A 14,775-nucleotide genomic window follows, 5' to 3' on the forward strand; every position below is an offset into this window, starting at 1 on the left:
AAAACTAGCTAAACAAAAGTCATGGGAGGACTTTGGCAAGAATATAGAAAATAAATATCAAGAAGGTGGCAAAATATTCTGGAGGTTGTTGAAGAAGCTTAGGAACGGAGGAAAGAGTGCTGTAAAAGGAATTAGAGATGATAAAGGTGAAATGAAAACAGGAGAAAAAGATATCCTTGAAGTATGGAGTAATTACTTTGAAAAACTGCTAAATGAAACAAGCAGTGATGACAGCACAGTGATAAAAAACACTGACCAGGCATGCAGTCAGGAATACATATCCATACTTGAAGTAGAAAAAGCCATCAAAGGCTTGAAATGTGGAAAGGCAGCAGGAGTAGATGATATTCGACCAGAAATGCTGAAGTATGGTGGTATAAGAGTCTTACAGTGGCTGCACTGCATAGTTCAGAAAGCCTGGACAGAGGGACGAATTCCCGATGATTGGAGTAGAGCTCTGATAGTACCCATATATAAAAAGGGAAATAAAACTGAATGTGAGAATTACAGAGGTATTTCCCTACTGAGTGTTCCTGGCAAGATCTATGCAAGTATACTTGAGAAACGGTTGAGAAGAATTGTGGAAGAAAAGCTTGGTGAAGAACAAGCTGGATTCAGGCCAAATAGAGGCTGTCAGGATCAGATCTTCACTTTACGACAAATAGTCGAGAAAGCATGGGAATATAACAAAGATCTGTATTTAAGTTTTGTCGATTTGGAAAAGGCATATGACAAGGTGCCAAGAGAGAAGCTATTCAATACGCTGCAGTTATATGGTGTCAATGGGGCATTATATCAAGCAATACTTAGTCTTTATTTGAGTTGTGAGTCAGCAGTTAGAATTGAAGGAAGTACAGGAAGATGGTTTAATGTTAAATCTGGTGTGAGACAAGGATGTACATTATCCCCTCTGTTATTCATTATCTATATGTATCACATTATGAAGGAATGTGGTATTAAACCTGATATCAAAATTGGAGATGTTAATGTCAGCTCTTTGCTTTATGCGGATGATGTTATACTTCTAAATAAATCCGCTACAAGTCTGCAAGATTCTCTGACTAAATTGAATAGCTGTTGTAATAGATATGGTATGAAGGTCAGTAATAAAAAGACAAAGACAATGAAAATAGGCAGAATCATTGAAAATGTCAACTGTGTTGTGAATGGAGAACCTGTGGAACAAGTAAAACATTTCAGCTACTTAGGCACAATTTTTACTGAAGATGGTAAACTAAATATAGAAATAGACAACAGAATCAGCAAAGCTGGTATGGTGGGAAGTCAATTGAATAAATTCATATGGAATAAGAAAGAAATTAGTCGGAACACTAAATTAGCTGTATACAAGACTGTGTTCAAACCAATTTTAACTTATGGATCTGAGAGCTGGGTCAGAAGTAAAACACTTGACCAAAGACTAGAGACCGCAGATATGAGAGTCCTGAGAAAGATTAGAGGCGTGAACAGATGGCATCAATGGCAATATCATATTAAAAATGAGGATATTAGGAAAGAACTTGACATTGTCAGCATCCAGGAATGCGTTAGCAGAGCTAATCTCAGATGGTATGGTCACTTAAATAGAATGGGAGAGGAAAGATTAGCAAAACAAGTGTTCTCTGCAAGGTTGGCAGGAAAACGACCCAGAGGAAGACCAAGATATAGGTGGATTGATACAGTACAAAGTGCCTTAGACGATAGAAATATAAGATCTGATAATGTTGGAGTCTTGACAAGTAACAGACTGATTTGGAGGAAAATTGTAGATAGGAAGTTAGTAATGATGTAGTTTTTTCATGTAGTACTGTCATATCCTGTACACCCCTTGAGGGTACATGGCAGGAATTTGATGATGATGATGATGATGATGGGAGTCAAAAAGACGTCTTGTGGCTAGTGGAGTGCCGCAGGGCTCTGCTCTTGGACCACTGCTTTTCAATTTGTTCATCAATGATATTGGAAAGGATTTGAGAGGAAGTGTTCACTTTTTTGCTGATGATGCAAAGTTGGGTAGAGCAATTATGAGTGCACAGGATGTCAAAATTTTACAGGATGATTTGGATAGTTTGGAGGACTGGGCTAGGAAAAATGGATGTCAGTTTAATGTGGCAAAGTGTAAGGGTATGCACTTTGGGGTGAAAAGAATAGCAGCAGTATATCGCATTGGTGGAACCGTACTCCAGGAGATTGATGAGGCCAGGGATTTGGGAGTGCTGGTGGATAGGGAGTTGAAGTTTAGGGGGCACATTGCAAAAGTGACTAAAACAGCTCACCAAATCACTTGGCTTCTGAAAAATACTTTAACATGCAGAGACAAACAAGTTGTTGTTCCTCTGTATCGAGCCTTGATAAGACCCCATCTGGAATTCTGTGCCCAGTTATGGGCACCAGGATTTCTTCGTGATGGGGAGGAAGTGAAGAGGGTCCAGAGACGAGTGACCAAGATGATAGCAGGTCTGTGGAATGAACCTTATGAGAATAGGTTGAAGATTTGTGGGTTGCAGAAATTGGACGATAGGCGAAGGAGGGGTGATATGATTGAGACATTCAAATTACTGAAGAGTTTTTATAAGATTGATCCAGAAGATATTTTTGAAAATATGACTGGTGGTGGGAGGACTAGGGACCATGCATGGAAGCTGGGCAAGAGCGTTGTTGACAAGGGTGTTAGAGCTAGGTTTTTTACTTGGAGAGTGGTGAATGAGTGGAATAAGCTTCCAGAGTCTGTTGTGGGTGCTACGACCGTGAATGAGTTCAAGGCAAGATATGATAGATACTGTGTGAATGTTGAATAGTTGTTCCAGACATGATGTTAGGGCCTCCCTCGATGAGTCTGTCGATTCCTTGGAGTTTCCCGGAACAATAATAATAATAATAATACCTAACAGATAGCCAGCCTCTAATCCAATGCACTAATCTAATATCCAACCCCAACAGCTGTAGTTTGACTATCAACTTATCACGTGGTAATCTATCAACTTTGCAAAATCTAAGTATACTATCGTGTATCCCTCTCCTCTGTCCAAGGAAGACATCACCTTATTATAATAAGTAGATTAGTAAAACATCCTTTAGTAAATCCATGCTGTCCATCAAAAATAATACCATTGTTGTCAACCCAATTCTGGATCCTAGTTCTCACTAGTTCTCACAAGACACACAGATAGGTGAGTAATTTGATGCTTGAGTTCTATCACCTTCCTTATGAAGTGGCACAATCTTGCCCTCCTTCCATTCCTTAGGAACCTGACCCAGTGCAAGACTCATATTAAAAAAATATGTCAAGGCAGATGTCAACTCCTTGGCACATTCCTTCAGAATGCATGGTGATATATTATTAAGTCCCACAGCCTTATTAACGTCAAGTTTGCTCAATTCCCCATATACTTCTTGCTCACTTTCAGTCAGTCTCTCCTCCCCATCATCAACTGCTCTCAAACTCTACATGATGTCACATTCACAAGAATGAAAGACCTTTATGAGCTGCTCATTAAGTATCTCCACTATATCTTCTGTAGCAGTTGGTTGTCCTTATACCATTTTCTCCAATCAACGTCATCCTTCCATAATTATTTTTTTTTTTTGCTGGCTACACATCAAAAGAACTCCTTAGGATTATTTTTTTGGATTCATTAGCTATCTCCTGCTCATACTTCACTTTTTCTTCACAATCTCTTCATTCATCCATTTTGCACCTATCTTATTTAACCTTTTAACCCCTTGGAATACATTTAAACATTGCTACAACTAGATAATTCTTGAATACCCCTCAAGCTGCATTGATCTCTTTTCCAGCTAACTCCTCATTCCATGCTACACCTGCAAGCTGTCTCCTGAGCTCCTCATAATCACCAGTCTTGTAGTTCCACATATACCCTTTTCTCACATAGGTTCTCACGCTACTGGCAACTGCTCAGGTAATCACTTCATGGTCACTCTCACCAACTGGAGGGTGATTTGACACCTCATTTATAACTACATCCTCTGATGAGATGATCAAATCCAAGATCCTCAATCCTCATGTGCTCTCTGTTACATACTCTCTGAGGTAGTTGTCCCTCAAAAACTCAAGAAATTCAGTTTCTTTACTTCCAGTTGCTATGTCATCATCCCAGCCTATATTGCAATAATTAAAATCGTCATAATGATCACCTTTTTCTTATTTGCTTGGCTAATTTGATTATACATTTCATAGTCAGTACTATCCACATTATCAGGTCTATAACAACATCTGATTAAGTATTTCATTCTATTCACCTCTACCTCACCGCCTCAAAACCACTGGAACTATTTCCCTCTTGCAGCTCTACTTTGTATGGACATAACTCCTTATCTATCATCAACAGCACTCCCTCTCCCTTTTTACCCTTTCCATTCTCATGAAACACATCATACCCTTCCATCTCTATTCCTGTCAGGATGTCATCCTCATCCAACCATGTCTCACTTATTTGAACACTTTTTAGGTGAACAGATTCCATTAATGCAACCTTTTTCATTTGCCTTGTTTCTTACACTTCTAGCATTTGTATACAAATATAGCAGCTTATTCCTGGATCTATAGCTAGTTCCACTGATACCACTTATTTGATGTGATTTCTCCATGCTTAACTCGAGCCATTTCTTTTTCTCCTTATTCATCTGAGAACCTTCTTCAAATCCAACTATTTCCCCTTGATACCAGGTTATCCCCTTCGCTTTTTGTCTACACATGCATTCTCATCCTCTTAGAGCATCTACCTTTCTCATGCTATGTTCCACTGTCCACTCTGAACCTCCCCATTTTCCTTGTCTGTCTTGCACACACCTGTTCTCTCAATCTCTATATTCATGCCACTCACTTCTTCATTCAAAACCACCTCTTCAATCTCTCTCTCCTGTCTTACTCCTCCCATTCTTCCACACTGCTTCCCATGTGATCAGATTCATTCTCTGCACTCACTTCTCTGCCTTCCAACACCACTCTCTCCAAGCGACTCACAGCAAAACAACTCAAATGCAGTCCATCGCTCCTATACAGTTCACTTCATCCTTCAAATTCATTCTATACAGTAACAAACTGCATTCCTTCATCCTTGCACATTTCTGCTAACATATCATTCATAATCCTTGCTCTCTGCCTCATCTCACCACTGTCATACCTGGGCGACATGCTTACTACCTTTCCTATCACACTATTCTCTTTTATCTGTCTCAATCTCCTGATATACAATCTGATGTGTTCACAGCCAAGTCATTTGTACCTATTATAACTACCAACTCTTTTGCTCACTTACTTCTCATATCCAATGCCTCAATTACTCTACTCATTCTACCTCCAGTAAAACAAACTTTGTGCATCTTCTTGTCCAGCACACCCTTAATAATTGAATCACCACACAATGTCATTCGTGGGTCTTTTGTTACCTCTTTTATACCAACATTATCCTTTTTCATCATTTTCACTCTTTATTTTCATTTTCACAATGAAAATCCTAGAAAGGGTTCTTGATGGAAGATTGAGGAGGGAGGTGGAGATTGCAAAGGTGCAATTTGGCTTCATGCCTAGTCGATCAGTCACAGATGCTATCTTTGGGGTATGAAAGATGATGGAAAAGTTTTGAGAGAATCAACAGGAGCTACATCTGGTATTTATTGATCTGGAGAAAGCATATGATAGAGTGCCAAGGCAAGAAGTCTGGAGGTGTCTGAAGGAGAAGAAGGTACCAGAGAAATATGTCAGGTTGGTGCAGGAGATGTACAGAAATGTGAAGACAAGTGTTCGAACCTGCCTGGGAGTGACAGAAAGTTTTCCAGTGACAGCTGGCTTGCATCAAGGGTCTGCATTAAGTCAGTTCCTGTTTAATATTGTGATGGAGGTGGTGACAGAGGAAGTGAGAGAAGACGTGCCTTGGACTATGTTGTATGCAGATGACATTGTGCTGTGTTCAGAATCAGGAGAAGAAGTGGCAGCCAAACTGGAAAGTTGGAGGAAAGTACTGGAAGAGAGAGGTATGAGACTGAGCAGAAGTAAGACCGAGTATATGTGTTGAAAGTAGATGGCAGCCAGGAGACAGATCTGGAGCTGGAAGGAAATGTCATCAGGAAGGTCAGTGACTTTAGATACTTAGGTTAAACAATGAAAGAGGATCAATGGTGAGGCTGAGAAGGAAGTGGGATGTAGGATACAAGGAGGATGGAGGAACTGGAGAGAGATGGCTGGAGTGCTATGTGATAAGAGGGTACTGATCAATCTAAAAGGCAAAATCTACAGGACAATAGTGAGACCAGTTATGGCATATGCTTTGGAAACTGTGGCCCTGAGGAAAAATAGTATCAGCAGGATGGAGGTAGCAGAGATGAGAATGCTTAGGTGGATGTGCAGTGTGACCAGAAAGGATCATCTGAGAAATGACTATCTAAGGGGAACGGTGAAAGTTACGAACTTAGGAGCAAAGATACAGGAGGCAAGGTTGAGATGGTTTGGTCATGTGATGAGGAAGGAGGAAGAGTATGTGGGAAGAAAGGTCATGCAAATGGATGTGCAGGGGAAGAGGAAGCGCAGATGGCCAAAGAAGAGATGGAGAGAGAGAGATGGTGGAGGAGGACTTGAGGATGAAGAACTTTGATGTGGCTACAGCCAAGACAGGAAATTGTGGAGGAGACTCACCACAAACAGCGACCCTACTTAAGTGGGAAAAGCTGCAGAAGAAGAAGAAGAATCATTTTCACTCTTCCATACATATCTCTAATTCTCTTAACTTAATTCCACATTCATCTCATCTCTTGCCTCATCTTAACCAACTCAATCAAATCTTGTGTCACATTTTCGCTCTCATTCATTCTTTTGAATTTTCGAATCTTGCATCACATTTTCGCTCTCATTCATTATCCCAATTTTGTTGCCAGCTATACATGTTTATTCACAGTAAATGCTGCTTGCCACTTATCTTTAACTGCACTTTGTTTTTTAACTTCTGCCACATTCGCATCGCTTTCATCTTTCTTACCATTGATTGCTAAATTCTCAGATCACTCGTTCTCTTTTTCAAAACTTTTCTAACATTTCTTCACTGCTCTTTTACACCATCCTTTTCTACCAGATGAGCACTCATCCTCCTTGTGGCATTCTTGCTACTAATACTTTCAGTTATCAACATATTTGCACTCATCAAGTCCTCATTCAGCTTCCACTTTGCACACACCCTCCTTCCACCCACCTTAAATATCCACAATTTATCTATATAATCAAATGGGTACATATAGCACACCTCACATTTCATGAAATGATTGAAATTGAATTCCTGCATTTACAAAGCCGCTACCATCTTTCCTTTGCCAGTTACTATACTAAGATCTAATTTCAATGAATTCGTAAATAAACTTAAATAAAAAATTCCACACTCTAATAACACTGCAAGTGCACAACTTTCACAGTAACTCTTACTCATGAACACACACACACATAGTATTAATTATTTCAAAAAACTTATCTGAAATGGAAGCCCTCTTTACACACCACTACTTCTCTTGCAACACCCTTGAGTGTCCTGTCTTCTGTCAGCTAATACCTATAAATTTTTGGCAAGATGAAATAATCATGCCACAAATTCCTCTTGCTTATTTCAGATGCTTCTAGCATTAGTATACAAAACTATATCTCTTTCAATCCACAACCTCCCTTACACTTTGTATTGCCTATCCCACTCAATATGAGGAAGCATATTCGGCATCACATAATCATTCTTGTACTCAGTCACCTTGCTTGTGTGTGTGTGTGTATGTGTGTGTATAGAGTAATGTCTATACACAAACACACACACACACACACACACACACTTGCCTGCTTTACCCTAAAATATCTAGTTTCCCTGACTCTGTGCTTCAGAACTCTTACTGAATAATACTTTCTCTAGAGAACTCAAACTTCATTCAAATGTTAATAAACTTTTCAATGAAAGTCTGGCTGCGGGAAAGGTGCCCAGGGAATGGAAGGAAGGTAAGATAGTGCCATTGCATAAGGGTGGTAACAGACTGGAAGTGTCTAATTATAGGCTAGTTTGTGTGTCATCAGTAGTTGTTAAGATCTTGGAGAAAGAAGTGAGGGACTGTATACAGCATTGAGCATATGAGGGTAATGTTATCTGTGAGAGTCAATATGGATTTGTGAAAGGGCGCTCTTGTTTTAGCAATATGCTAGCCTTTTATAATAAAGTTACAAGAACATTAGATGAGGGAAAGGCATATACTGCAATTTTCTTAGACTTAGCAAAGGAATTTGACAGGGTGCCTATAAGCTGATATTTAAGTTGCAGCACATGGGTCTGGATGTCAGATTGGTCAACTGGATTCAGGATTGGCTGTCTGATAGGTATCAGAGAGTTGTGTATGGTGTAGCAGTTTCAAGGAGGCAGAGGGTTACAAGTGGAGTCCCACAGGGCTCAGTACTAGGACCTATATCGTTCAACCTTTATATCAATGACATTGCCAGTGGATTGCAAGGGGATATTCAGTTGTTTGTGGATGATGCGAAGCTGGGAAGGATTATTAGTAATAGTGCAGATGTGGTAGTCCTGCAAGAGGATTTGAATAAGCTAGATAGATGGGCAAATGAATGGGGGCATGTCAGTTTAATGCAGCAAAATGTAAGGTCTTGAGGTTTGGGACACATCGATGGGATGCTGCATACTCTATTGGAAGAGATATACTGCAGGGAGTAGAGGAGACAAGAGATCTAGGGTTGATGATTGATAGAAACCTGAAATTTAAGGGACATATTGCAAAGGTGATGAAGATAACACAGAGGATTGCTGCAATAATGAGAAGGACACTGACCTGAAGAGATAAAACAGTTATCATTCCGTTGTATAAGACCCTGATCAGACCACACTTGGATTATTGTTCTCAGATTTGGTCCCCAGGATTTGAAGGGGATAAATTAACTGTGGAAAGGGTACAAAGGCAGATAACAAAGATGGTTTCAGGACTGTACAATGATAGTTATGAGGATCAGCTGAGGGAATGTGGACTGCAGAGTTTGGTGGATAGAAGAAGGAGAGGTGATATGATTGAGACTTTTAAACTGTTGAGAGGTGGTTACAGGGTTGACATTGGGGAGTTCTTTAGCTTGGTTGAACAGCGGGAAGGAGTGATGACAAGAGGCCATCCCTGGAAGTTACGAAAGGAAACTGTGAGCAAGAAGGTGAGGAGTGGTTTCTTTGCATGGAGGGTGGTTGAACCGTGGAATGCATTGCCTGATGGAGTGGTGAGAGCGAGAACGGTCAATGAGTTTAAGGAGTGGTATGATAGACTTTGTGTTTCTTAGGGGGGGGGGGAACTCCCCTCGATGAATCTTGACAGACTTTATGTTCTTAGGAAGGACCTCCCACGATGAGTCTTTTGACTCTATGGAGGCCTGAATAATAATAATAATAATAAACTATCAGGTTTGTAGAAGTCATTTCATCCACTGAATTCATTCCACACATCCACAAACTATTCATCAATCCTTCTGCACTACACATTGACTCATATATAATTGGGACCACTCTTTTCCACTCACCTCTATCATATCATGGCATTAGATTCACAATTTTTCCTTTCGAACTCATTTTATGGTGTCTACCAGAAACTTTATCATACCTTCTCACATACTACAATTGTCACTTGCCTGATCATTTGTGCCTGCCAAAATAATCATCTCTTTTATTTTCCTACTCTGCATCCTAATAGCATCACTAGTATCTTTAATCTTGTCAATTTTGTCATTCTCAAGCATTTGTCTTATCATTGAGTCATCATACAAACTACCACCTTACTCATCCTTTTTTCTGCTCTTTTACACTCTGCCTTTTTGGCCAGCATTTCTTTCTTTTATGTTTCTCTGCCATTGCATTCGCTAAGCATTACTCCAACCATTAATTATTATTGTATGGGGTGTCTTCACATAGTCAAAAGAATCATATTGCAGATCACATTATTCACACTATACCTATCATACCTTTCCTTAAATTTATTCACTCACCATTGGAGCACTCACAAATACAGCAATCCATTCAATTCATTCACCACTCTCTAAGAAAGAACCTAGTCTATACACCCTTACTAATCACATTCTTACACAACTTCTGGGGGTGCTATTTTTCATGCATTGAAAAAATTCGTGTCAATCTTACAGAATCCCTTTAGTAACTTATGAGTTTCTATCATGTCCTCTGTAAGAATGACACGAATTGTCATTATACTCTGCAACCCACACACCTTAAATCTATCCTCATAGGAAGCATTCCACAGACATGTCAGCAGCTTGGTCACTCATCTCTGAATCTGTTCCACCACCTCCTGATCTCAAAAAAACTCAAGTGACCAAATCTATACAAAGGAATCAAGATATAGTCAAACCATAGCCTTTATAAGACTTTGATTTTCCGAATGGCTTAAGTCTCTCATGATAATTGCTCACCTTGCACACTCATTGTGGTAATCTGCCGATCATTGGCATTCATATTCCTCTGGACTCCATAGGTCTATAGAAGTAACCAATAATATATTTTTTCCTATTGGCCTCTGTCTCATATCAGATAGCCTCAAATGAATCATCTCCCTGAGATCTATAATCCTACTTAACTTCTATTTTTGTTGTTTGAAGTCCATCGATGGTGGAGCAATATCAAAGAGGCAGAAGGTTAGAAGTGGAGTTCCACAGGGCTCAGTACTGGGACCTATATTGTTTAACCTTTATATCAATGACATTGTCTGTGGATTGCAAGGGGATATTCGGTTGTTTGTGGATGATGCGAAGCTGGGAAGGGTTATTAGTAATAGTGCAGATGTGGAAGCCCTGCAAGAGGATTTGAATAAGCTAGATAGATGGGCAAATGAATGGGGGGAAGGGGTGTCAGTTTAATGCAGCAAAATGTAAGGTCTTGAGGTTTGGACACATCGATGGGATGCTGCATACTCTATGGGAGCAGTTAAACTAGAGGAAGTAGGAGAGACAAGAGATCTGGGTTTGATGAATGATAGAAACCTGAAATTTAGGAGACATATTGCAAAGGTAGTGAAGGTAACACAGAGGATTGCTGCAATAGTGAGAAGGACACTGACCTGCAGAGATAAAATGGTTATCATTCCGTTGTATAAGACTCTGATCAGACCACACTTAGACTATTGTTCTCAGATCTGGTCACTAGGATTTGAAGGGGATAAATTAACTGTGGAAATTATACAAAGGCGGATAACAAAGATGGTGTCGGGACTGTACAATGTTAGTTATGAGGATCGGTTGAGGGAGTGTAGACTGCAGAGTTTGGTGGATAGAAGGAGAGGTGATATGATTGAGACTCTTAAACTGTTGAGAAGTGGTTACAGGGTTGACACTGGGGAGTTCTTTAGCTTGGTTGAACAGCGGGAAGGAGTGGTGACAAGAGGCCATCCCTGGAAGTTACCAAAGGAAACTGTGCGCAAGAGGGTGAGGAGTGGTTTCTTTGCATGGAGGGTGGTTGAACCATGGAATGCATTGCCTGATGTAGTGGTGAGAGCGAGAACGGTCAATGAGTTTAAGGAGTGGTATGATAGACTTTGTGTTTCTTAGGGGGAGCCTCCAATGCTATGTCCTTCCTTCCTGCTTTATGCTTATGCATAAACTCATACTTTACAGTGCAAGTGTTGAAAACCATGAACACTTGCACTGTAATATGACAAAATAGGGTGGTTAATCCTTATTCCTGTATGTCCTACATCTGTACTACATATATTCTTCTGGACGATTTGCCTGTTATGATAGATGAGAAACCTGAGTTTCCAGGACAAAAACCCACCACCTTCATATGAGACCACCTAACTTACTATTTGATTGAAAACACCTGATAAAAGTTCCTCATGTCATAGATGGGATTCAAACCCAGGTCTTTCAAACCAAAGGGCTTGTCTAAACCAACTAAGCTACAACCAACGTTACACACTATGTAATGCCTATTTAATAGTATTTCTGTCTGTTAAAGGAAGCATTCTATAAGCAATTCGATTGCACATGAGCTGAAAAGCCCAACTTTCCCAGAAGAAAGTTCTGCTTTTCAGCCCTACTACCACTATAGCAGATCAATTACTTTACCTTCGATTGTGTTCTACAATCAAATATGAAGATTCCTCTTCTCATGCTGAGAATACTAATCAGGTCTTTTCCAGCTGAAAGAGGTATCATCCTGTCATTCTTCATAACTCATTTTGAAATTTTTAATGGTTTATTTTTATTCCTAGAATTGCTAAATTTAAATAACAAATTTGTATGATAACTTACAGAATATATTTCTTCATTATCCATTCCTTCTGCTATTTCCCTATTGCTTCTTTCATGACGTCTTGGACTCATGGGAAAAGTGATCACTGAGTGAAATAATATTGTGAATAATAGCACCAATTCAAGTTTTTCCATGTTTTCTCAAAACTCTAAAATAAAAAGTGTGTAATAAATTTTAATAGTACTTATCAAACAACATTCAGTTTCTCAAGACATGTTAAAGGATAAAATTTTACCATTAGCAAAAATTTTAACATTTAAAATTTTCTTTTAATATTGCAATAAAAATTGAATTAATATTATCAAAAATAAGATTAACTAGAATTTCCTATTTTTATTCTCAGAATGATGAGTAATACCCAAAACAAATTAATTAATGAAATACTTACAACTAATAAATTGCCCATTGTTTTTCTGAAAACTAAAGATGTACACTGAATACATAAAACACACAATTAGCATTTATGCAATTCCTTCATTTTTAAATCATGTAATCCAATTTAATAACCTAATAAATATTTCTTTTCCTTAATAAACCTCCCCTTAATCGAACCTGTTGGTAACACTTTGGGAGGCTTTCCAATCAGCCAACAAATAATCCTACTGCTGTTTTTACTGTGCAAGATGGTGTCCGGAAAAATCCAAGCATAGCACCTTACAGGAGGTAGAGTCAAACATTCTAACATGAAAGAGCATGAAAAATAATAGTTTCACTGCAGTTAAAATAATTCCCCATACAAAAAAATTTTTAAAATATCAAAAATATAACAAAAAATTGCAAAAAAACAATAAATTATTATTATTAATATTATTATTAACATCTGACATCCACAGTCAGAAACTCATCATGGGAGGTACACTATTGCACACAATGCTCATCCAACTGTGCCTTATTCAATGAAGATTATTCAATGAATGAGCCTTAAACTGTGAATAAATGTGTCCACATTTATTCACAACACACTCAGGCAATGTATTCCAGTGATGATGTACATTACCACTTGGGCATCCAAACCCAATCTTTTATTCATCATGAATCTCAAAATGGCATCTCTATGACTACAGTTCACCTAAACATTCCACAGTACAGCATGCATAATGTATTCTTAAGAAGGCTAGGCATACACTTTTGTCAGGTGTGATATCTCATGCCAAACAATATCAGATCTGGAATCTATTTTATATGATCTACTTTGATTCAAGATTTCACTGTTTCAATTCTTGCCTTCATTTGTTGTCTCTGATGCTCTCCTAATTCCAAAGATTTATACTGACCATTTTGATTATTTATCTCTGAATGGCAAAGAAATGGAGCTAGCTGAGGAATTAGATAAGTACCAGATCGACGTAATAGGGGTGACTGAAACAAAAAAGACCAAAACTGGTGAGATCTTTCTGAGCAATAAATACAAAATGTTATATTCAGGCAATGACAATCAAGGAAAAGAAGGAGTAGCCATAGTATTCAACACAAAATACGAGGCTAATCTTCTTGAATGGCAGTCAGTCTCAAGTAGAGTAATGTGGGCAAATATGAGAATGGGGAACTGGACAATGAGACTTATTTGTGCCTATGGTCCCACAGAAGGTTCTACTAAGGTAGAAGTGGAGGAATTTTTTGAGGCTTTAGAAAAAGCAACTGACACAATGAAAAAGGAAAAGTTGGTCCTTGTTGGGGATCTAAATAGCAGAGTAGGAAATGATTGTGAGACATACAAAAATATTTTGGGAAAATTTGGAGAAAAGAGCAAAGCTAATAATAATGGCAAATATCTGTTGGATTTCTGCTCAGGACATGGACTGGTTATTACTAACACCATGTTCCAACATAAAAATGTGCACAAATTCACATGGAGAGAAGAGGCTAGGAATAAGAAAAGTCTCATTGACTATGTTATTGTTGATAGTGATGTTTTCTCCTTGGTGCAGGACACCAGAGTGTACAGAGGATTTGAAATTGGAAGTGATCACTATTTAGTCTTGAGCAGGATAAAATTGGATTTCATATTGAAAAGAATAACATGTAAGAAAGTTTTAAAGCGAATAAAAGTTGAGCAGCTCTCAGATGTGAACTGTAGACTAAAATACAGAAATATTATTGAAAAGAAAATGAAAGAGTTTGAGAACAGGAATCAAACCTTGGAGATTCAGTGGCAAACTCTGAAGGAAACATTGATTGATTCTGCCAGAGAGGCTTGTGGTGAGGTTGTGTGCAAGGATAAAAAAATCAGAACTCCCTGGTGGACACAGGAAGTTAAAGAGGCAGTGAAGGAAAAGAAGAAAGCATATCAAAAGTTCCTGGCAAATAAGTCAGCTTTTACTCTTACAGAATACAGAGACAAATGTAAGAAAGCTAAACAGTGTGTAAAACTTGCTAAACAAAAGTCATGGGAGGACTTTGGCAAGAATATAGAAAATAAATATCAAGAAAGTGGCAAAATATTCTGGAGGTTGTTGAAGAAGCTTAGGAATGGAGGAAAGAGTGCTGTAAAAGG

The 14,775-nt window shown here is 38.7% G+C and overlaps 1 protein-coding gene across 4 annotated transcripts in view; it reads right to left on the bottom strand.

The window, feature by feature from the left end:
* LOC150105947 (uncharacterized) overlaps nucleotides 1–14,775 on the bottom strand; it is a 261,696-nt gene that overhangs the window by 197,240 nt on the left and 49,681 nt on the right. For all 4 annotated transcript variants that reach the window (XR_016548463.1, XM_090394430.1, XM_090394428.1 and 1 more), the window contains exon 2: nucleotides 12,281–12,429. Coding sequence is in view for 3 of the 4 variants with exons in the window: in XM_090394430.1 (XP_090250556.1) it covers nucleotides 12,281–12,415 (135 nt within the window). In the remaining variant the exon portion in view is untranslated. The remainder of the gene's footprint in view (nucleotides 1–12,280; nucleotides 12,430–14,775) is intronic.

Source organism: Typopeltis vanoorti, chromosome 6 (genome assembly GCF_054136105.1).
Source record: "Typopeltis vanoorti isolate ZY-2024b chromosome 6, IOZ_Tvanoo_1.0, whole genome shotgun sequence".
Taxonomy (NCBI): domain Eukaryota; kingdom Metazoa; phylum Arthropoda; class Arachnida; order Uropygi; family Thelyphonidae; genus Typopeltis; species Typopeltis vanoorti.